Genomic DNA, 22,321 nt, shown 5'->3' on the forward strand with positions numbered 1-22,321 from the left:
AGGGGATTGTGATTTTGATTCTAATGTTTTACACAGATGTTTATTCCGGATGATAGTCGGATTTTCAGTGGCAGTGAGGTCAGAGGTGTCCACGTGTCCCCATTTCTTTTTGCATTTATGATACCAGCTTAAACAAATCCCATTAAAAGGCAAAAAATAGGTTGATAATTATAAATAAATAAAAGGAAAAATTAATGTTTTTTACAGATGTTTATCAGAAAACAGAGTAAATCCCTGTCAGCGAGATGAACTCATTTGTGGTTTTGTTTTTTAAATTGGATTTGTTGAAGCTAAAAATTACACAGTATATCTATAGACCTCTCCTTTAAAGTAATGGTTTTACATCAATGTTCTGCATCTTGATCATCATGAAGCCGTGTTGTTGTTTTTTTTTAGATGTCCCTGAAAAAGGATGATTATGTTTAAGTGCTGAAAATAAAACCAGAACACATTCTCAGAAAATTACTCATTCTAAAATCTTCTTTGCTCCCATTTCTCTCTTAAAGTCCCATTTAAAATATTCAGTGTGCTTTTCAGCGAATAAGCCCTTCCGTGTTTTTAAAGAACAACCAGCTCCAAACATCCAGATATTTTCTTAGTCTCTACACCAGGGGTGGCCAACCAGTCGGAGACCAAAAGCCACAAAAATGGCCGTGGTGATACAAAGAGCCACATCACACATGTGGTCTTACAAACACACTTCCTCTCACACATAAACAAAACAACATAAAATGAAAATCAATACATTTCCAATTTTCAAAGCGAGATTTACTGTGTTTCTGTGTTTCAATTCGTAGAGAAGAGAAACTGAAACTTAAGTATCAATCCTAACTGATCCCAACGTTGGCATCCATATATATATATATATATATATATATATATATATATATATATATATATATACAGTTTAGATTGATTGGCACACCACTACTCAAAACTATATATATTTTTTAAAAATGGATCGAAGAGCCACACACCAAAAGGCAAAGAGCCACATGCAGCTCGCGAGCCACAGGATGGCCACCCCTGCTCTACACCAACAGATCAAACTTGTCAGCAAACAGATGTTAGTCACTATACAACAAAACAATGCAGGGCTGTCTATAGTTTGTTTAGCCAATCAAAAGCACTGTTGGTGGCATTAAATCCAAGAAATGTTGAAGATGCCCTTGAAATAGGTGTAAGAAAGAGGCATATTTTTGTTTTAGGCTGTAAGGTTGTTAGCTTCAGTGCTGGTTTTTCACTCAGTGGAAATACCTAAAAAGATATCAACTGAATTAGAAGTTTCATTTATATAAAACTACACAAAAAGAAAATGTTTCATCTGTTTTCCTCATTTCTTTGTTGAAAACCCCAAAGGTGACCAAACCAGGGTATCGATGGTCATCAGTGGAGGCAGGTTACTTTGGGAAACAGCAATATGTGCACAAAGGTAGTCTGATTTTCTCCCAATCAGCCAAAGTAAGGATCTTAGACCTTTCTTGTTGTTTTCTTTTCTGTTTTTGGTTTTGCAGTTTGCTGTGCAGCTATTGCAGGTGCTGGAAAGTTTGGGAACCCCTGTGCTAGAACCTCCAGCTGCCACAGAGCAAAGCAACAGCATTTCTAAACAGCTGCACCAATTTCGTCTTATTGTAGCTTTGTTTTGTCTTCACCAACTCTTGAAGGAAACTGCTGATCATTTTTATGTCTACATGCCCAGCCATGTTTGCCTGTTGGTCTGTTATTGTCTTTATCAGCTGGATGTGTTAAATCAGAATTCTGATAGAGAGGAGTCTCATTCCCCCTCTGCCTGTTAACACCATAGCAAAAACATCAGTGCCTGAGAGCAGGGGGGTAATGACAGTTAGCAGCACAGATGTTAACTACTAGAGCTACCCCAAACATCTTTGATAGAGAAAAGTGAGACAACATCCTGTCCTGCAGTCCAGACACAGACAGCAAGGCTGGTGAGAGTTATGATAACTAAAAAGTAACTTGAACTATTTGTGCTATTGTGTGGTAGAGAGGATAACGCATGGTGATGGTGACTATTTGGATAAGAATCTGCTTGCATCTGGGTTTTGCTCACTCTTTGATACTAAAAGCTGTAAAAAAAAATCACTACACATGAGAAAACTGCATGAAAACCACAAACTATGAGGGGAACAGCTGTTCATTCCTGAAAACAAGACCGATATGATGAAAGTAGCTCTGTCTAAAAGATGAATGTTTTCCATTTAACAAATACATTTTTGTTTTTAAACAGAAAGTGTCTCCGACAAGGCAACATAAAAAGACGAACTCAGCAATGACTTCTCAAACATGAATAAACAAGCCAGGAGATTAAGTTAAAGCATACACTTCCTGTCTGATGTGTGTGTAATGTAAAGCAGCTGTGCTGTCCTGACTCACTGACAGAGAGAAAATGTCTGAGAAACTTCCGGTGATGAGGGGAATAACTGGAAGACAGAATTCCTTATATTTTCCAGAAGCAGGAAGTATATAACTCACTGTCTTTGGGGACGACAGGGCTGGAAGTTCCTCCCGCTGAGGTCCTTCCCACTGGGCTGGAATGTTTGGGCCCCCGGCCAGGGATCTTCAGTCCGCTGGACTTGAGCATATTCATTCTAGAGAGGCGGGGAAGACGGCCAGGACCTGAGGGCTCCTCCCTGGTGATGAAGGCTTCTGGATCAGGCACTAGATGTGGGAGTGGGGGCTGTCACTCTCCATGTTTAGCTGGTGGGATGAGAGGGGAGGATAAATGGGCTGAAATGGAAATTATTCAGCAGGTGACAGAGGTATCAAAAGTGGAAACAGTTCTGTGAAATCGTCAACACCCTTTACGAGCTGAAGATGTTCAACAGAGGGCATTTAGTCACATGCTAAGGCCACCGAGTGCTACAAGAGGTCCTTTATTTCAGCTGCCACAGACAGTTTCATACATGCTACAGTTCACACTCATGTAGACAGTATAAAAATATCTAAATATTAGTGCACTGTAACAAATTTCATTATCATTTATGTTGATTTCAGAGCTCTAACTCCAACTACTATGATTAACTTTTGCAGCCCCTTTATTATAACCATTGCAGGTGAAACTATCATTAAAACTTTCCACTGTTGGGACTATTATTATCAGTGTATCACTGTTATTTCACTGGTCCTACTTAAACCACACAACTTTAACCATTATTATTACAACTGTGGCTATAAATATGCATCATTGGTTGTTGATGTTGTTAGTTTATCTCTGTCCATCTCTTTCTTTCCAAGCTGCACAGTCTCAGTCAGCTCAGCATCGCAAGTCTTGTTTGTCTTGAGTCTTAAATCTAGAAATAAAGGTTAATTTCAAGTCCAGCTCATTTTAAAAATGCCTTGAGACAACATTTATAATGAACTGACGCTGTGTAATCAAAACAAACTGCACGTGTATGAAGGATCTACTCAGATGTTTTTCTGTAAGAGGAGGCGCTACAAAACTTTTTACCTTGCATATCCCCTGCACATTTCATATTGTTGCATAATCTTTATTTTATTTCATTATATTTTTTCTTTTTGCAGTAGAAGGAATCATATCTTTATCTACTTTGATTTTTTCTGTACATAAGCAACTTCTTGTATAACTTACTGGACAATAAATTACCCCCATACATTTGTAAGGCTGAAGACAGTGTGGTCTCTTAGCATTGTTGGAAACAACCACATTGAAAGTGACAACATATTATGTAGAAAAAAAATACTGTAAAGGCATCAAACCAGGTAGTTTAAGAACTTAAGCTTTATCAAAATGTAACCCTCCCATTTACATAGTTACAGCACATTATTGTAAGAACATGAATGTGCTAAATGACTAAAATTGTATGAAATGATATATGAGCAATCACAAGGTAAAAAAATTGAAAAAGCTTGTCAGTATTTTGCATGTTTCTGTAAGACCAGGATTCAGATTGATGCCTTTTTCCCCACATGTAGTCAAAATGTCCCATTTTTCCTTCCATACTTTGCATGTCTGCCTTTTTATATCCTTTAAATTATGCAGCATGTGAAGAAAAGACCACTTTCTTTGTAGCCGAACTGCTCCAAATTAATATTTGAGCTGCAAGTTACAGAAAGACATTTGAAAGCACTGACTTACAAGAAGTCTGCATCGCCTGATGTGAGTTTTACAATATGTGACTGTCTTTTATTTTAACTGTCTTCATTCCTACTTTGATCTCTGCTATCGTGATAAAAACAAAGGACCGCTGGGGGATTAGGGACTCTGAAATGCTCAAGCACACCACTCCCAGCTGGCTCTGAAAGAACAGTGCAGCAGACTTCACAGGTAACGGTGACAGAAAGATGTCCAAACACTGTGGTCCTATTTCTGGCTCTTGTGTGTGTTGCTGAAATTAATTAGAATATGACTGTGCTCCAAAAATGTAATAACATTATCACACTTGCTACAGTTGGTGCTACAATTAAGTTAAGTCCACACTGAACACAATTTAAATCAAAGATTCACATTTGAGATTAGTTGTGTCTGTGCTTCAGTTTTGTAAACACCTGATGGCTCTAGCGTGAAATTTACAGGTATTTCAATAGAATAAAGCTACTTACATCTCTAACAGAGAATTTATCATAACTAATAAGGCCTCATATACCCCACTAAGGCTCAATTTATCAATTTAACAGAGTAATAATAAAACACAGGCTATGTAGGCCGGTGCCCAAGCGGAGCATGGCCTACAAATCATGGCCCAAAGCCCATTAAGAAGATCTAATGCTGTTATATCCTACAATAAACAACACACATCTGGTTCAGGCATTTAACTAGGCAGGGTGTATCAGGAAAGAAAGCAAGAAGCTTTTGGAAATGGGCAGTTAATGATTTTCTTTCTTTTTTTTTTTACTCAGATTATTTAAAAAAATAATAATAATAAAACAGGTTGGCTGTTTTCATTTGAGAGCAGTCAATCCAAATAAAGCTGTCGTGAATGATAGTTTTGCTGTAATTGGAGTCACAAATAAGGCCCTAAGCTGTGATTTTAGCCTGAGCTATCCCCCTCCTAAACCTGGATTAGCTCTCAATTTGAGTCCTCATATTTTAAAGGAAGCAGGATGAGAGAATTTGAGATGATAATGCGCACCTTGACAAAATGTAACACAACGCCAGTTTGATCTATTGTTGTAGCTACTGCGGCAACGTGGTTCAGAGGCTGCCCTTCACTTCAATGCAGAGTCCCTCCCTCAACAAAAATGGCACAAAGGAACATCATTAAATGAAAATCCTCACCTTTCTGTGTGTAAATAAAGCGTCCATCCAGAGGATGTCCGGCGACCGGCGAACTTTCAGTTTTCTTCCCAGGCAGAGGGAGGATTAGTGGTTGCCACTCCCTGGGATGCAAATATGGATGCTGAGCAGAAACTGAAAGGGAGAGTCAGCGTGGATCAGCGGATGATGACTGCACAGTGTCAGCAGCAACACACCGGTGATGGGTTAGCTGCTAGTCTCTCGGTTCATCTCAGTCAGGATGAGAGCTACAGCAGCCTCCACAGATAGACGACATGTATCTCTGTTTGACTAGCCGAGAACTAAGCATACATGTCCTGATGGTTTCCGAAAATGAAATGCAGCATCAGCAACACAGAACGACAACTTTTCTAGTCTGGGTGAAATTAACCACGTAAACTGTCTGGGTTGAGACAGACGAGCTATTTTTCCGGCTCCCCTCCGTGATCCCACTGTGGTATGGGTTTGTTGGGGTTAGCACAGCCTCCCTCTGACTCAACCCACCGGCTAGACTGAACAAAGGGGCTGGGAAGCAGAGCCTCCTGGGGGTATGATGAGTGCAAACTAGGTCTGACGCAGCTCTCTGACGATCTCCATAGAAAAACATAGAGATTTAAATTACTCATAGATTCTTGGGCTAAAATGGTAACTAAAGTGAGCGTGAATCAGTCTTATTCAAAGCATGTTTTTTACTTTATAAATCGGCATTAGTAAGTTAGTGTAAATTCCACAATTTTACAACAAAAAGCCAAGTTAAACACGCGATACCTTGTGTTGACTCCTCTTGTATTTCTAGTTCTCATGACCCGAAAACAGCTGGCGTACCTACAAGTAATGTCAAAATATCAATCATATCAAGCTCTGTTGAATTCGTTTTTGTAGCCGTATTAACACAGAGTGAAATGTTTTTTTTAAACGTGTAGATTAATTTCAAGCATTTAAATATATAGTTTCAAATACGTAAAAACAAACAAATTGAGCAAAAATTTAACGCAGTTTGGTTGAAGATCCTGAGCCATAGCACAAACATGATGGCACATAACGTAAATTTATTAGTTAATTGATGTTAAAACTAATAAATAATGAAACGATCAGTGTCCGAGTTTCCCATCACCGGGGTCACCACGTGAAGCTATGAAAACGCGTAGGAGATTCATTCTCATATTTCTATGATGATGTGGGCGGGGCCACCGGCTTCACAAGCTTTAGTGTTCCCTGTTGAATATGAAAGACTCTGATTGGTCAGTGGTGCACCACGTGAATACTGTGGACTCCTGTGATTGGTTATATTGAGGCAGCTGGGTGTGAACCAGTTCAACAGCTGAGCCGCGAAATATAAACTTCTAAAATACAATTAATGCATTGTCCCTACGTTTTTGCATACTGTTAATTGTTTAATGTTAAAATCTTACTGGGAAAATTAAGACGTTTGTGCTTTGTGGTTATTTGTGGTTATTATTAATTTGATTTTTGTTTTTTGTTTTTCAAAAACCCTGCGATTTATGGCAAGCATATTTCGTATCAGGGATTTCCTGGATTTGCAAAATTATTACAAGAATCAGTCATGTGTGATTTCGTTGTATGAGTGATAAAATATTGTAGAACAGTGATAAAAGGATGAATTATCACAGCCTTTGGACTGAAAGTGTTTTTTTTTTTTTTAATTAAACATGAGAAGAAAATGTTTTTCCAGTCCATCATTCATTCTTTTTTACGTCTTTTATCACATACATTTCATTTTTTTGTGTCTTCATTGTACATTTCTTTTTTATTATTATTATTATTTCATACATCATTTCATTTATATTCCTATTCGTATCCTTTGTTTTAATTGCATGGGGTTCATAGTAGATAGTAGAGGAAGTATTGTATTTCACAAGTCAACATGTTTCCATTCTATTCACGTGACAATAGCAACTTTGAGTCTTGTATGACTCAGCACTAATCCTGAACACAGCCTGTATTGAGAAATTTGCAAGAACAGATAAGTCTCCCAAATCCAGTCACCTTATTCACCTTTATTTACTTTTTGGCAAGTATTATTTTATTTTTTATTTTTAGGATTTTTTTTTCACCCATAACAAACTCAAATATTGCAAAATATGTCTTGTCAGTCTTTAAACAAGTACTTCTCTTTCAAAGCACTTGTGATGAAAATCTTGTTTCCATCATTGGCAGCTGTTCTTTCCAACTGAAATCAGTTAAGTTCCTTATATTGGTTTAAAACAGAGTAAGATCTCATATCTGGATTCATCACTTTGCTGTTTTATTGTTATCATCAGTTCCTGCCACAGGAGGTAGCTGTTTGACAAATAAAAAGCTTCAACCTGTTCTCTCCCGACTCAGACAGCAGGGCATTAGATGCAACAGTGGTTACTCAGCATCTAAGAACAGTTGGTAAAGTTTGTGGGTGCAATTGTTCTTTTGATGTGAATAAGTTCAAACCCCAAACTTTCTGAGGATTGTGATTTTCCACTTTAATTAATCTAGCAAATAAAGTCTCAAGTCAGCAAATAGAGTTGTTTTACAGCATGAAGTGCAGCACATTACACAAGTGGTGCCCTGCTATAACACAAAGTAACACTCAGCAGGCTGGTCATGCACATAAAGCTCATTTGGCTGCTAAAGCAGAGAGCACAAAGACCTTCTCAGAATGTCCCAAATCCTACGTACTTTCAGTATATTTAAAACTCACTGTTCCATGAAGCATCTCCACACAGAATAAACTCCTGGACAGATAAGCTAAAGCAGGCTTTGACTCTAACACCAAATTTTAAGGATAGAAGGGGAAATTTATTTTTCCAGCCAACAGTGAGAGAGCACGAGACAGATTCTAGTGATGAATAAATGTTGATAAACATGGGAGAAATTAGTTTGGATAAGATATAAAGTCAGATATCTGCTTTAAAAAGATTTGGAACAGTGGCTCTTTTATGAAGGAGTTTGTGTGGCGCAGTTTCTGTTATAACCACTAGAGGACTGTAGGCTTTCACAAATGAGTCTGCAAAATGAACTGTTGCTCCATCTCTCCATTAGTTTTAGGGTCCTTGGTCTTTCTGTGTGTAATGATTTTCTTTTTTCTTTTCTTTTTTTTTTTTTTTTTTTTTTACATGCATCACCTGTAAGAAACAAAAGGAGGCATACAGATAGCCTACTATGAGATCTGTATTAAAATGATGCCTCAGTGACACAGAAGCCTACACATTACATGTGAAATCAGCTTTTAGCACCCTGTAGCATGCCAATGCTAACTGGTGCAAGGCCTGATGATTTCCCACAAGGTGAGGAGAAGGAGGTGAGGACGATGTGCTGGTTCTCAGGTGTGAGCTAAGAAGTGACGACATCGACCTGTCCTTCCATCCATCGTTATTGGGAACGTAAGATCTATCTCCAATAAGATGGACGAGCTAGCTGTGCTAACCCAGCAACAGAGGGAATACCAGAAGGCAGAGCAGAAATATGCTATTCACAGACATGGCTAATGGGCTCCAATGCTACATTGGAAGAGCTTCACCTGCTGTGAGCAGACAGGATCTAGGAGACAGAGACTGAACAGACTGCTGAAGAAGCTCAGTCCTGGACCCTGTGGAGGTAGAGACTGGCTGAACTGGACATTGATGGACAAGCTGTCATCATCTATTTTCTTATGGACCTTTTTGCACTTTCTATACACTTTCTTACTTTTGTTTTCTTGTATTGTATTCTCTTGTATTATTGTGACTTCTTGGTGATAAATAAAGTATTTTCTATTCTATTCTATTCTATTCTATTCTATTCTATTCTATTCTGTATCCTTATTTTGAAATGTTGGCGCCCTGTGTTGGAGATTGCAAAACAAAAGGGGGAAAAATACATCTTGTAAAAAAAAAAAAAGGTCCAAACGCTTTAATTTGGGGAATGGGCCCTGTTGCCTCCAGAGATTTCGTGCTTCTGTTGTATTCAATGCACTCAGATTATTTCTATTTTAAGTTAATCTCATTTACGTTTCTGTTTATTCAACAGCACTCTACATGTGTTTTTAATACTAGAGTATTTTGAAAAGGGTCCTAATTTTTATTTTTACATGACACACTTTGAGAGGCTTTGATCATTTTCTAAAATTTGATGCGTGAGAAAATTATAGGATTGGGTTGGATACATATATATATATTTTTTGGATCATTTGAATTATAGATGAATCACATATTTTTCTGTCCTCTTGTCTCTCAGTGGTTATTTTTGGTGGGGGATACTTTTAGAGACTTGAAAGGTTATTTTCAGGCAAAAGTTCCAAGATTGTCCTATGATAAACTTAAAGTGAACTACATCAAACACATCTAATGCTGCCAGTAAGGCTCAAACATCTTAATTTCCCAGAAGGGTGAAGGCTTTAAACAGTCACAGATCAGTGCTAATAGTTGTGGGATTATGTGTCCAATAATCACATGAGGGTTTAATGTCGTAATGTCTGCATACTTTGGCCATTTGATGGTGCATCTGTCAGAGTTGTGATGCTTAAAGTGGCGTCGGCAACATTATATTCTGATTTCCTCTCAGCCATCCAGCATAATTCACCGAAGCAGGAAAACAAAGGAGTCACAAGCCGACCTGAGCTGCCTCATTAATATGCAGCGTGTCCAGATAAAGCCTCTCTGTGGTTTATAATAATGGCTCAGTGTTTCTGAGTGTGTGGACGTTGCCCCCTCAGTTCACTTTGTTGGGGAAGTGACCGGATTACACGTTAATCCCATTATGATGCTGCTGCTATGTGAGGGATTAGAAACTAAAGGCTCAAGCTTCAGGAATGGATCAACAGTAAACTGTGTGACTGTAACTACAGATACACACACACACTGATGGAGCATGTCAACAGCCTGGATCACGCAGAGGGACCACAGGGAGCACGTCTGCATCTGACATGGTGAGTGTTGTTAGTGTGAACAGTTTAGGGTTTTTGTCTCTCTCAGCAGTCCTCAGACGGACAAGCAGTCAAATAGCTGATTGATGGTGACGTAGAGGAGGCAGCCAAGTTTGGAGTCAGCTTAATTGAGCAGTATTTCATATTATGTAATGACAGAAGGAGAGACGTGTGTGTGGAGTTTAAAATGCGGGACCAAAATAATTAAAGATGTTTGAAACATTCAGCTAACTTATAATGTATGAAAGCTTGAATTTAATAAAAATGTGAAATTTGGATTTTAAAAAAGTTTTGTTTGTGGAAAAATATGTTTCTGTCTTCAAACCTTGATTCATATATCTATTGTAAGATCAGAATTATCCTTCACATACAACATGTTTAACCAGGAAATGCAGAAAAACACAGTCTAATGCATTTGGATGCAACTGTTTATGTTTTTGTTTAACTATACTTTGACAATGGATGTGTTATCATTACTAATACATAACTAAAAGAAGAAAAAAAATGTTAGGCTTCAAAGTGGAAGCAATATTTGTGATTTTTTAAAGGAAATTTATCACTGGAGCTTCTCCAGACCCCGCATTGTCAATGAAATATTGTTTAGAAGTTATATTTGAAAAAGTTTATTTTTTTTATTTTTTATTATTATTTTTTTTTTAATCCAATTGAAAAAAATGGATGAGCATGCTTGAACATTTGTGTAGAATCCTTTTTTTTTTTTTTTTTTTTTTTTTTTTTTTTTACTTTAAAAAGAATTTATTTTGGTTTAGTTTCTACAAATATGTTAAATGAGATAAATGAGATAAATCAGATGCAAAGTATCTATTTTATTTAAGATTTTAACAACAAAAAAAAGGTTGTACATAAATTTTACATGGAAAGATCTGGAGACTAGTTATACCATTTCACACCCTTCATTTTGAGCGTGTATGGTCAAAATTCCTGTCACTAATATGACAGAAAACCGCTAACTGATTTCGATAAAAAAAAATCACAAAAACTGCGTTTCAGTAGATCAACAAGAGCAGTGATCCAGACAGAGCTGAAATGTGTCCTCTGGGTGAATGAATACTAATTATTTTACTGACAATGATAACTTTATTAATATATAACTTTTTAAAAAGTATGGTTTGACAGGTATTTTGACAAATAAGCAAAAATAAGCTTGATGGCAAAACAAAAACCCAGCACACAAAGGAACTCAAACAGAACTCAGCCCCTGAAATCCAAACTGCTGTTGTTATTTTCCAGTAACATGAAGAAAAACTCTGAAATATAAAATCCAGGTGACATATTACCCCATTTCAGGGACCAAACATCATGAACTGAGACCAGAAGGGCTACGAATGTCAGTATATTTTTGCATTCTTTCAGATTTGTGTCAGAGATACAGGTTGCAACATCACTACACATGTAATTTTGCACATTAATGCACCATTTAGCCTGGAAAGTGTGGTTTCTGATTTGTTTTCCTGCAATGTACTTCATAGAAATTCATTATTCATTGAAAAAAATAATGAAAGGATAAATGTTGCCCCCATGTTGCTCATAATGTTGTATAAACTACAAATTAATGCAGGAAAAGTCATGAGTAATTCACAAGAAGCAATTACACTCCAACACTGCAGGCTCTGTTATTTGGTGTTATAAACATCTCAAATCGTTAATATGTCTTATGAAGCCAAACTTTCCAACGGCGTGATTTTTTGGTCTTATTTTGAACACAAATGGTAAAAAATGTTGAAGTTGCTTTTTGTCTCACTCACTCAGAATCACTGTAGGATGTAAGAGACACTGATGTATGAAGCAGAAACAGTTGTAGTTAAGTCAATGTGATTTAATTGAAACACTGAAGCTCAATGAGTTGTGGTTGCACTGACTAAAGAAGTGAAAGTGTAAGAGAGTAACCAAAGTGCACTTTATTATTCTTTTTTCACACCACTGCTGCTCACTTGTACTAAGAAGACCCAAACTAAAAGATGTACAGTTGGACAGAAAACTTGATTAAAATGAAATGAGATTGACTTTATTCCTCCTCTTGCTTCAGGCGAGTTTATTCCATCACTGTTTTAATTAAAAACACAAAAAATGCTCTGAAGCAACTTTTTAGCATTTCTGCAGACTGATCATAAAACTGTGACTGTTTTCGAGCTTTTTTGTTTTCATTAAAGTTGCTGAATTGAACATATTCACTCGAATATGCATTAAACTAACACCCTGAATATTCATCCTCTCGCAGGGGTCTGCAGGAAGCCGTGTTTCTGCTGCCAATGATCTGTTTTTGGGGAAACGAGGAGAGATGAGGGAATGATTAACCTGTGTGTGTGTCACCATTGGAGGTGACAGAGTGTGTGTTTGTGTGTGTGACAGGAGGTGAAGGTCTGAATAAGGGACAGAGATCACTTAAACAAAGACAGATGAGCATCTGACACAGAGACAACATGCAGGATCACGGGCTCTAACGGGCTTTTCTGATGCGTTATTGGTGATTTAAGTAGGTTATGCAACAGGCGGTATATCAAACTCAGAGAATTGTAATGCATTTGTTCTAAAAGAGTTTTTATTTTTGGCTCGCTTAGTCGATAAAGCAGCCAGCAGAGTTTAAGTGCCAGAAAAACAGCTGCAACTGTGTCAGGGTCTGAAGAAGCAGTCTGAGTCTCAAACAGCGAGGACACAGTTTATAGGAGAAGAAATTAGAGCAGGTGCAACAGTGAGGGATATTCATACAGGCTGCAGGCTCTGCTGTCGACTCTTCACCCTCCTCATCCTCTGCTCCTGCTGCAGCGTCTGGATCTCTCTTAACCTGCAGCGTTCTCAGGTAATGCATGAAAGTGTGCAGCATGTTGTGTGAGAATTTAAATGCATGTCTGTACTTTTTTTTTTTTTTTTTGGGGTGGTGGTGGTGCAGTTCTCATGATTCATTTTTATAATAATAGGTATTCTCTTGTTATCTTTTATTTTCTGCAAAAAAAAAAACCAAAAAACATTCCTGCTATCAGCCATAATAAACTGTAAAGGCTTATTTATATACATGGCCCCCTGGCATGCAGCAGATAAAACCCCAAACAAGAAGGAATTACTTTAATCTCACTGTTTGGGGGTTTAAATCTTTATTTATATAAATACGCTCATCATGACACTGATGTCAAGGGAGGGAGGCAGAGATTCAAGTAAAAAAAAAGGTTTTTGTCTTGCAGAAAGTCAAAAATAAGTGAGTGTTTTTGTCTGATTTTTGTAGTGTGGCTTTCATACTTAAAGGCACAGTGGTATAAGCAGTCGCACTTTTATATGTTTGCCTGTTCATAATCCACAATTTAAAATGTGATTTTCATTGCCAAAATTGGTAATTTTTAAGTATCGGTGGTGAGGTTGGTTTATTTTGAGAGAACACGAACCTGTTTCAGGCACATAGACCAAAAGTCCCTTTGGTGAAAACACTTCATCGGCCAGAAAAGCTGATAAAGTGAGAAGTAAGATCTGTCCTTTTTCTTGAAGAAAAGGATTTCTTGGATTTATTTTGTGGAAATGGTCACTGGACACTGGGGCTGAAAGGATGTCAGAGTAGAAGAAAGCAAAACAGGAGAGTGAGCCATTTGTGCTATTGAAAATGTCCAACCCACAGTCAGCAGTTACTCTGCAGTGGTCTGTTCAAACTTGAGAGTCTATCAAAAAAAATGAAGAGTGATGTTTCATTAGCTCTGCTTGGTGAGGTTGGAGTTGGTAGAGGAACACTTGTAGGACACAACCAGGGGTCCTTAACGTTACTCTTCTCAAAACACCAGGCTGTGAGTAGCACTAAACCGAAAGTCAGGCAAAAGCTCTATGGTAGCTTTGCATCCTGGGAAAAGTTGCCTTGAAGACAGAAAAGTAGTGTTAAAAAGAGATCTGCTCTCCAAAACAAATGCACAGCTTGGAGAGAGTCGCATCTTTATGACTGTGGGTGTGGTGCTCATAACTGTGTTTTCATCCTGGAAAGTCAGTGCAAAATCCTTCAACTTTGACAGTACTCTATCTTTCAAAGCTCAATTCAATACATTACTCAGTCAGCATATTTCCACCTTTGTAATATCAACCAGCCCATCTCTCACACCTTCTCGTTTAGACTTCTGCAATTCCCTTCCCTTCTGCATATCATATCACTCCTGCCTGCTCTTAACTGCACTGGCTATCAATCAAATACCACATTGATTATAAGATTCTCCCCCTCACCTGTAAGGCTCTTAATAACCCCGTATCTTTCTGATCTTCTTCACACCTATACACCTTCCAGGACTCTCCGATCTTTTTTCTCTCGCCTCGTCTTCAGTGGGGTCCCGAGCTTTCAGCCCCCCATCTCTGGAACTCTCTACCTAAAACTATCTGGGACATTACCCGTCTTTCCACTTTTAAATCTTTTTAAAGCTTAAAACTCATTTGTTTCATCTAGCTTTTTCTGGTTGACCTTGCCATCCTTACTTCTGTGGTTTGGTGATTTTATGTAATTGATTGTGTTCTCGTTTTTATACTTTATTTAAGGTGACCTTGAGTTTCATGAAAAGCGCCCACAAATAAAATGTATTATTACTTTAATTATAATTATTGTTATTGTTATTATTATTGTTAGTAGTAGTAATAGTAGAAGTATTTTAGCCAAAGTCTTGGTTGTGTTTTTCTTCGTAAATAGTTCAGGGTTGGGAAAGTATTGTTGTACTTTTAGTTTTTGTTGGGGTAACTCTGAGTCAGTGTCAGAAAGGTGGACTTTGCTTTATAGAGCAACAGTTTCCAGGGCACAGACCGTACTGCTTGAACTTCTCCTCTCACAGAATGTCACTGAGTGCTGCAATCGGGTTGTCTGCCTCTTTTGTAACTTAAAGGTCCCATACTCTGCTCCTTTTCTGTAGTTAAATATGGATCATTGATGTCTTCATGGAATTGTAGTAACATGATTTGGTCCAAAAAGCCAATAAATCAAGCACAGCAGCATTGTTTCCAGGCTCTCATAGCCCCTCTGTTCAGAACGCTCTGATTTAGTGGGCGTGACCTTCATATGTAAATGAGCCATCGCTGATACCGTGTCACTGAGAGCGGCGCCACGAGCTCCGAGTGCACAATGTTTAGAAAACAGCAAGGCTCGTTTACCACAGCATTACAGGCTAAAACAACAGGCTAACTGCAGCTAAAGTTAGCATCCTGAAGCTAACACGGAGACAGGGGTACACTGAGGAAAAGCTTTTACATCTGCTCTACAGCACACAGCATTTAGAATACTCACATTTCCAGGGTCCGAGATTTGTTGGTGGATGGTTGGAAAAGCAGTCGGCTATGAAGTGACTAGCACACACATGCACAGTTTTACTGAGTGTAGCTTGCACATTTCCTTGATAAATGAACTCTAGCCACTCAGTCTTGTCTTCTTCTGAGATAGGAAGTTTATCCACTCAGATGGAAAGTTGTCAGGGTGCGTACTTTCAGCGCATGCTCAGATATGACGTAAGACGCAACAAGAGACGTTCCTCAACTTTAAAAATGGTGGCCAGCCGTCAGCACTGGACTGCTGCGAAAGGTTTGTTTTTGATCCAAACTTTGAAAGAAATGTACATAATTTCAAGACTGGACAGACGACAAACTCCCAATACGGAGTATTGAAATATCATGATACACAAACTGTCTTCCTCCAGCTTTGATAAATCTCGTGATGTTTACGTTTTTTTGCGCATGCCCCATTGACTATTCTGTTTGATTACAGCGGTGCATGTAGACCAGAGATTGGAATATTTCTTTCCATGTATACTATTGTTTTCGGAAAAGTCATTCAGAAAGATTCCATTCGGAAAGACGAAAAACTCCTCATGTAAACGTGGCTTATGTGGCTGTTTACAGCCAAAAACAGTTGGCGGGGAGGGGGTTGGGGGTATTTGCTCTGGTGGACCAATCAGGTCAGACTTGCTCCTGATTGGTCAAAAAAGGGACTCGCTGATGTCGGCAAACCCCGGAAATTCCAAACAGCTCATTTGAGGTCAGGATTTTACATTCACAAGAACTACTAAGTACAGGTTTTGTCATTAAATATCACATTTTGTGGGCTGGAAGGAAAGCCAAAGACCTACAAATTTCACTAAAAGACTTAATAAAGTGATTTTTGCATAATATGGGACCTTTAATAAAAACAACAAACCAGTAGATAAAACATTGGCTGCTTAAAAGAAGCCTCCTCTGCTGAAACAGATGATCCTTTGTGTCTTTTACAGGAGTTGATTTCCCTGTCTCTTTGGTCACCTCCACCCCAGCCTCAGCGATGGCGTCAGCAGCTTTGGAGCTGATGGGCTTCTTCCTGGGTCTGCTGGGGATGCTTGGCACTCTGGTTGCAACCGTACTTCCTTACTGGCAGATTTCGGCCCACATCGGCTCCAACATCGTCACGGCGGTCGCTAACATGAGAGGCCTGTGGATGGAGTGCGTCTACCAGAGCACGGGGGCGTTCCAGTGTGAGACCTACAACTCCATGCTGGCCCTGCCTGCCGACCTGCAGGCCTCCCGCGCCCTCATGGTCATCTCTCTTGTGTTGTCCATCCTTGCCATTGCTGTATCAGTTTTAGGGATGCAGTGCACTCTCTGCTTGGAGGGAACAGGTGCTGTTAAAAGTCGTGTTGCAGGCAGTGGAGGGGGGTTATTCCTCACTGCTGGCTTCCTGGCACTCATCCCGGTGTCGTGGACTACTCATGAGGTGGTCCAGACCTTCTATCGGCCAAGTTTACCAGCCAGCATGAAATTTGAGCTGGGGGAGTGTCTGTATGTTGGTCTGGCCTCTGCGCTCATCTCCATGCTGGGAGGAGGGATGCTGTGTGTGTCGTGCTGCGATGAACAGGAAGGTGGTCGTGCAAGACGTCACGGTGGAGGGTATCCATATCCTGTGCCAGGCGGTATACCGGGCCCAGGGATGAGGACAACTTCACAGACCTACCGCAACCCCACCCTGCAAGTCGGGGGTGCCAACACAGCCAGCAGGGGGCCGACTCTGGTCCGCAGTAACACTGGTAGCTCACAGTCGAGTAATCAGGCTGTACTGGGAGCAAAGAAGCCAGCTGCGGCAGGATATGACATCACAGGATATGTCTGAGGTTTATGGCTTGGGACACACAAATCAAAGATGAATCTAGTTTCAGTATCACAAGAATCTGGAACTGTGGCGCTGTGTTGGTGTCCTTTCTGCATCCTGGGAAGTCCCTATTTTTATGCTTCTTAAAGGATTTTTGACTACAGCATGGACACACTGAAAGAGACTATTTTACATCTTTTCTCTTTAAATCTTTGACTTAGCATCACTTCCAATACCTCCATGCTGAGAAAACTTCTCAAAAATGTGTTGTTAAAATGAAACCACCATTTGATTGAATTTTTAATCATTTAAATACCTGCTACATTTGTACACCTGCATATGGTTTTATATGTTAAAAAGTTCAAAAACCAAACAAACAAAAAATCCACATCCTGGTGCAGAAATCAACCCAAACCAGTGTACGAGTGATGTTGTTTTACATGAAGCCAACATAATCTGTTTAATTTGCTTGATCTTCGGTCCATGTGGAAAGTATGGCAGAGTGTAAGGGTCACATTACATGGGGAATGTGTACTTTTTGATATAAAAATGAGTGATTAAGTAAATTCGTTGTAAGAACCCACATTTAGAACAATGTGCTAATAAAGTGCCAAGAGGTTAAACAATTTGTGGAGAGCTAGTTTGACCTTTCATTCATACCTCAGTGCCCCAGGTCCAATGGTTGGTGCTTATGGTGTGTTCCATTTGTACTTGGAACTGGGAAGTTGGAAGTGGGAATGATGTCATCTCTGAGTCAAAGCATTCCAGTTGCCATGACAGCGGCATACCTTTATATAAACATTGAATAATACTACGTATGCAGATGATTTATCGAAACAAACACTAGTCAGAAATTCAAAAATACACAGAATATAACAGGAGCTTAATGTTACCTGAAGTTGTAATTTTCTACAGGGAACTCAGGGTGGTGGGGATGCTCCGATTCTCTGGGTACAAATGGAACACACCATTACCTGTCAGTTAAGTCAGCCATGCCCTATATGGGCAAATCTCACCCTCTGTACAGTGTGTGTACAGGACTGAGTCATTCAGACACAAACTGTTCTTTTTAAACCAGGCTGTTAACATGTTTATTTCTGCTGTAATCATCGTCTTTTTTGAATAGGTGTGTGGTTTCTTGTATTTCCTGGTGTTTTTACAGCCAGCCACAAGTGGACACTCAGAGAACTGCAGTTTTTAGCACTTCAAACTTTTTTTTACCTCTTGGTTCCAGCCTATGGCCCTTTACTGAATATTGATTTTTTGTTCTATCTGTTGTCCTATCACTCTGTTAAACCCAATATATACTTCAAAAGAAAAGATGGAGAATGAGACCTATTTCAGAAACTTATAAAATATCCTGCTTGTAAAAAAAAAAAACATTGAGGCCAAACAAAGACTAACATGGCATATTCATTCTCAGAATCTGAATGTTTTCTCTTGCTTTATCTGGGAATTGTCCTTGGTTAGAGTAAACTATTGAAAAATAGGACAAAGCAAATTGGAAAGAAATGTTTCAGTTGGTCTGTTTGAAAGTACCAGTATATACAAACATTGTATTAAGAGTTTCTGTAAAATGTGACTACATTTGTGAAGTCCAATAACTGTATCTGCCCTTATTGAGATTCAACCTTGAGATTTTTACCTGGTACTGCATCTTCTTAAAGTCAGACATTTCATCAACACTTTATACTCTCCTGGTTTAAAGACAGTAGATACATCAAACATTTGTCAACATGAACTCTGACTTTAAAAGCATATTTACACTGTTTCCCTCCTTAATTCATACAGTGCCTTGTTATATTTACCATCATATAAAATTGTTTATATTTTGTCTGGATGCCTGTTTTATATCACCTGATGAGGGTTTTACTCTGCATGTCTGAACTCTGTATAAGTTAGATTTATATTTATACATCAGGTCAGCAGTGTGAAGATCTCTTGTTTTACTTTTTTTTTTTACCACAATTTAGTGAACACGTTTATCTTTATGGACCACGGTATAAAAATAAACTGAAAATGACTGAATCTGTCCAACTCTTCATTCCACTGCCTGCCAACAAAGACAAAGCTCTGGAGTGATGGTGAGATGCCAAGGGTTTCCCTGAAAGGAGCAGGAGAAAATAAGGAGAGTGAGTAAAAGAAGGAAGGAAGCGAAAGCAAAGAAGACAAATGGGTGATGGATACTTGGATAAGAAAAAGAGCAACTGTTTGTCAAAACCAACCTAACAGAACATCAACATCCAGGTGTTCTTTTAACTTAATATATCGTGTTATATGTGTGTAAGCCCAAACAAAATGCACAACTGCAAGGTGAAAGAACATCTTGTAACCTACAAATGCTGGTATGGTAAAGTAGGAGCATGCCTTTTCTGACTCTTGATGGCGCTATGATGGAGCAGCTGTGAATCGATAAAGAGTGTGTTTGTGTTGGAGCAGAGTTTCTGTTGCTGTTTTTACAGTCTGGGATGGGAAAAAGATCACAGCCCTGAACTGGAGGCAAACAGCAGGACGACACAAACAAACCAGAGCAAACAGAGCAAACAGCTTCAGTGCAATCAATACACAGTTTCAGTTTAACTTACAGGCCGACCATGAGACTGGAATTCAAATGGTTACTGGGTCAGATTACAGTGACAAAGTACTTTCAGATTTGACCAGAAACAAACATTAAAAAACAAACTAGTGCTCCAGGTGATGGGTTTATCTGTGGGATGTCACATCAAGTTCACATCACAGCTGTCTTACAGAGTTACCCCAAACCACAAACTGGGTCTATCAATTTCTATATATAATGTCTTTAGAAACAAAAAATTGCATATGAATGCCGCATAATAAATTATACTGATATACTGATTTTTCTTAATAATACTTGAGACTTTCTAGGCTACTTTGAAAACAAGTTTTCCCACCAAACTTCAACATAATGTGACAAATATGGTAAAATAAGGCTACAATGTCAGGATACTAATATGAATATCCTAATATCAAGGTCATCTTCTACTGCTACAGAAAAATCAAACTCTGCTTGGGGGAATCAGTCAGGCTGCAGTTCCTCGTGATGTAGCATTAACTGGCAGTTCAGACTTGAATGTCTGGTATGGAGACTAGAATCCAGTCAGAAACAGAGCTGGTTCAACTTTTCCATGTTTGACCGAGAGAACACGGGAGATAAGTGGGTAGGGACACACACTGTGAGACTGTGGGAAACACAAATACCATAAAGAGGATAAACCTGTGGGGTTTTGTGGCTGAATCTCATGTGCATGCAGAAACACGTGACCTTGTATTTCCTCTTCATTTACTTTATATATAGTTTGATAACCACTAGCTATAGAAAGAAGCAGTCAGTCTATATATTTACAAAGTTTAGATTAATTATTCAGATTTCAAATTGATAAAGCTTTTTATAACTCACTTCACCCATAAGTATCAAAACTAACATGTGAAAATAAGGATATACTTCTTTGGACCTATTTGTGCTTGTGCCGCAAGCAATTTCCTTAAAAAAGAAATGTCAGTAATATTGCAAAATGCTGAATCTAATTGGGTGAGTTGGTTCAGTTAAACTCTGCTAATCTGTTGACAACTTTAAGATGAATAAAATATTTTTCTGTCAAGTGAAAAAACATGACACCCACGTGTTGCGAAAAGCTGCGAGCCTCCCCGTCGGGGAATCGAACCCCGGTCTTCCGCGTGACAGGCGGAGATACTGTCCACTATACTAACGAGGAGTGGCTTGTACTCACGCATGACGTCATCCAACCTATCAATGAGCTCGTTACATTTTTGGAAACCTTGATTCGTTTCGTACAGGGCCTATGATTGGGTCCTTGGTCCCCAAATGAAACTGACGTTCACGGATAAAAAAAAAATCGATTAAAGACGAATTTCGTGCATTTTTGTACGTTAGAAGATATCCATATTTAATCACCTTTCAAAATATCTACTATATCATCTCAGAGAAAATGATTGTTTTTTTCAGGAAGTGGTTGTGTGCTGAAGCTCAGACCTCATTTCTTATATTATCCAAGATAAGGTCAGAATTACTGTTAGGCATCTAATGATGTAGCTCCAATCAACCTAGTTAGTGTAATTTAGCTCATTGTTAAGAAAGACAGAACGCGCTTCAGCCTTAATCTGAGGTTATTTCATGTTTCTCGAAGTAGATTCTGAAATGGGATGTGTACACACGTATGCATTGCTGTCTTTTTTTTCTCACAGGGATCTCAATGCACGTCAAATCCCAATCCTACACCATGATGAGGTGAGCTGGTTTCGTTAATCTCTATTTATCTGTTGTCAGCTTTTTAAAAACAGTGAAATATTTTTGTGTCAGTTGAAAACCATGACACCTACATGCTGCAAAAGGCTGCGAGCCTCCCCGTCGGGGAATCGAACCCCGGTCTTCCGCGTGACAGGCGGAGATACTGTCCACTATACTAACGAGGAGTGGCTTGTTCCCATTGATGACGTCATTCATCGTATCAATGAGCTCGTTACATTTTGGGAAACTTGAATTCGTTTCGTACAGGGCCTATGATTGGGTCCTTGGTCCTCACATGAAACTGACGTTTACGGATAAAAAAAAAATCCATTAAAGACAGATTTCTTAAAGTTTCGTAAGTTTGAAGTTATCCATATTTAATAATCTTTCAAAATATCTACTATATCATTTCAGAGAAAATGATTGTTTTTTTCAGGAAGTGGTTGTGTGCTGAAGCTCAAAGCTCATTTCTTATATTATCCAAGATAAAGTCAGAATTACTGTTAGGCATGATATAGCTCCAATAAACCTACTTAGTGTCCTTCAGCTCATTGTTCAGAAAGACGGAACGCGTTTCAGCCTTAATCCGAGGTTGTTTCCTGTTTTTCGAAGTTGATTCTGAAATGTATGCATTTCAGTCTTTCATTTCACAGGGATCTCAATTCACGTCAAATCCCAATTCTTCCAGTGAGACAGGATAAAACTGTCATCACACCCAGTTCAATTTGCCACACTGCAGACTTGAATGTCTGGCATTGAATCCAGTTAGAAACAGAGCTGGTTCAACATTTCAATGCTTGACCGAGAGAACACAGAAGATGAGTGGGGTAT

General features: G+C 38.8%; 2 protein-coding genes and 2 non-coding genes across 6 annotated transcripts in view; 1 reads left to right on the forward strand and 3 right to left on the reverse strand.

The window, feature by feature from the left end:
- clip2 (CAP-GLY domain containing linker protein 2) overlaps window positions 1-5,964 on the reverse strand; it is a 52,611-nt gene extending 46,647 nt beyond the window's left edge. The window contains exons 1-2 of one of the 2 annotated variants that reach the window (XM_074672060.1): window positions 5,255-5,964; window positions 2,491-2,715 (exon numbers count right to left, since the gene is read on the reverse strand). In XM_074672060.1, coding sequence (XP_074528161.1) covers window positions 2,491-2,605 — 115 coding nt within the window. In that variant the 5' untranslated portion in view covers window positions 2,606-2,715; window positions 5,255-5,964. The remainder of the gene's footprint in view (window positions 1-2,490; window positions 2,716-5,254) is intronic. The other variant, XM_074672061.1, reaches the window with a different exon arrangement.
- Window positions 5,965-9,927: 3,963 nt separating this feature from the next.
- On the forward strand, window positions 9,928-19,174 carry cldn2 (claudin 2). 2 transcript variants are annotated; one of them, XM_074672313.1, is made up of 3 exons: window positions 9,928-10,151; window positions 12,388-12,966; window positions 16,376-19,174. In XM_074672313.1, exon 3 carries the CDS (start codon window positions 16,423-16,425, stop codon window positions 17,242-17,244), a length of 822 nt encoding a protein of 273 aa, XP_074528414.1. In that variant the 5' UTR covers window positions 9,928-10,151; window positions 12,388-12,966; window positions 16,376-16,422; the 3' UTR covers window positions 17,245-19,174. The 2 variants fall into 2 exon arrangements, with proteins under 2 accessions (XP_074528414.1, XP_074528415.1); XM_074672314.1 differs by lacking the exon at window positions 12,388-12,966.
- A 1,711-nt stretch (window positions 19,175-20,885) lies between these two features.
- trnad-guc (transfer RNA aspartic acid (anticodon GUC)) lies at window positions 20,886-20,957 on the reverse strand. The gene has a single exon. It is a non-coding gene; the product is annotated as a tRNA-Asp (tRNA).
- Window positions 20,958-21,603: 646 nt separating this feature from the next.
- Window positions 21,604-21,675, reverse strand: trnad-guc (transfer RNA aspartic acid (anticodon GUC)). Its single transcript has one exon. It is a non-coding gene; the product is annotated as a tRNA-Asp (tRNA).
- Window positions 21,676-22,321: the final 646 nt, after the last annotated feature.

Source organism: Halichoeres trimaculatus, unplaced genomic scaffold (genome assembly GCF_033239565.1).
Source record: "Halichoeres trimaculatus isolate MK-OKI-2021-1 unplaced genomic scaffold, fHalTri1.1 fHalTri1_scaffold_6, whole genome shotgun sequence".
NCBI classification, from domain to species: Eukaryota; Metazoa; Chordata; class Actinopteri; order Labriformes; family Labridae; genus Halichoeres; species Halichoeres trimaculatus.

Excerpts from the sequence above, each read along its gene's own strand:
- cldn2 (XM_074672313.1), top strand. The coding sequence starts at position 16,423 with ATGGCGTCAGCAGCTTTGGAGCTGATGGGCTTCTTCCTGGGTCTGCTG.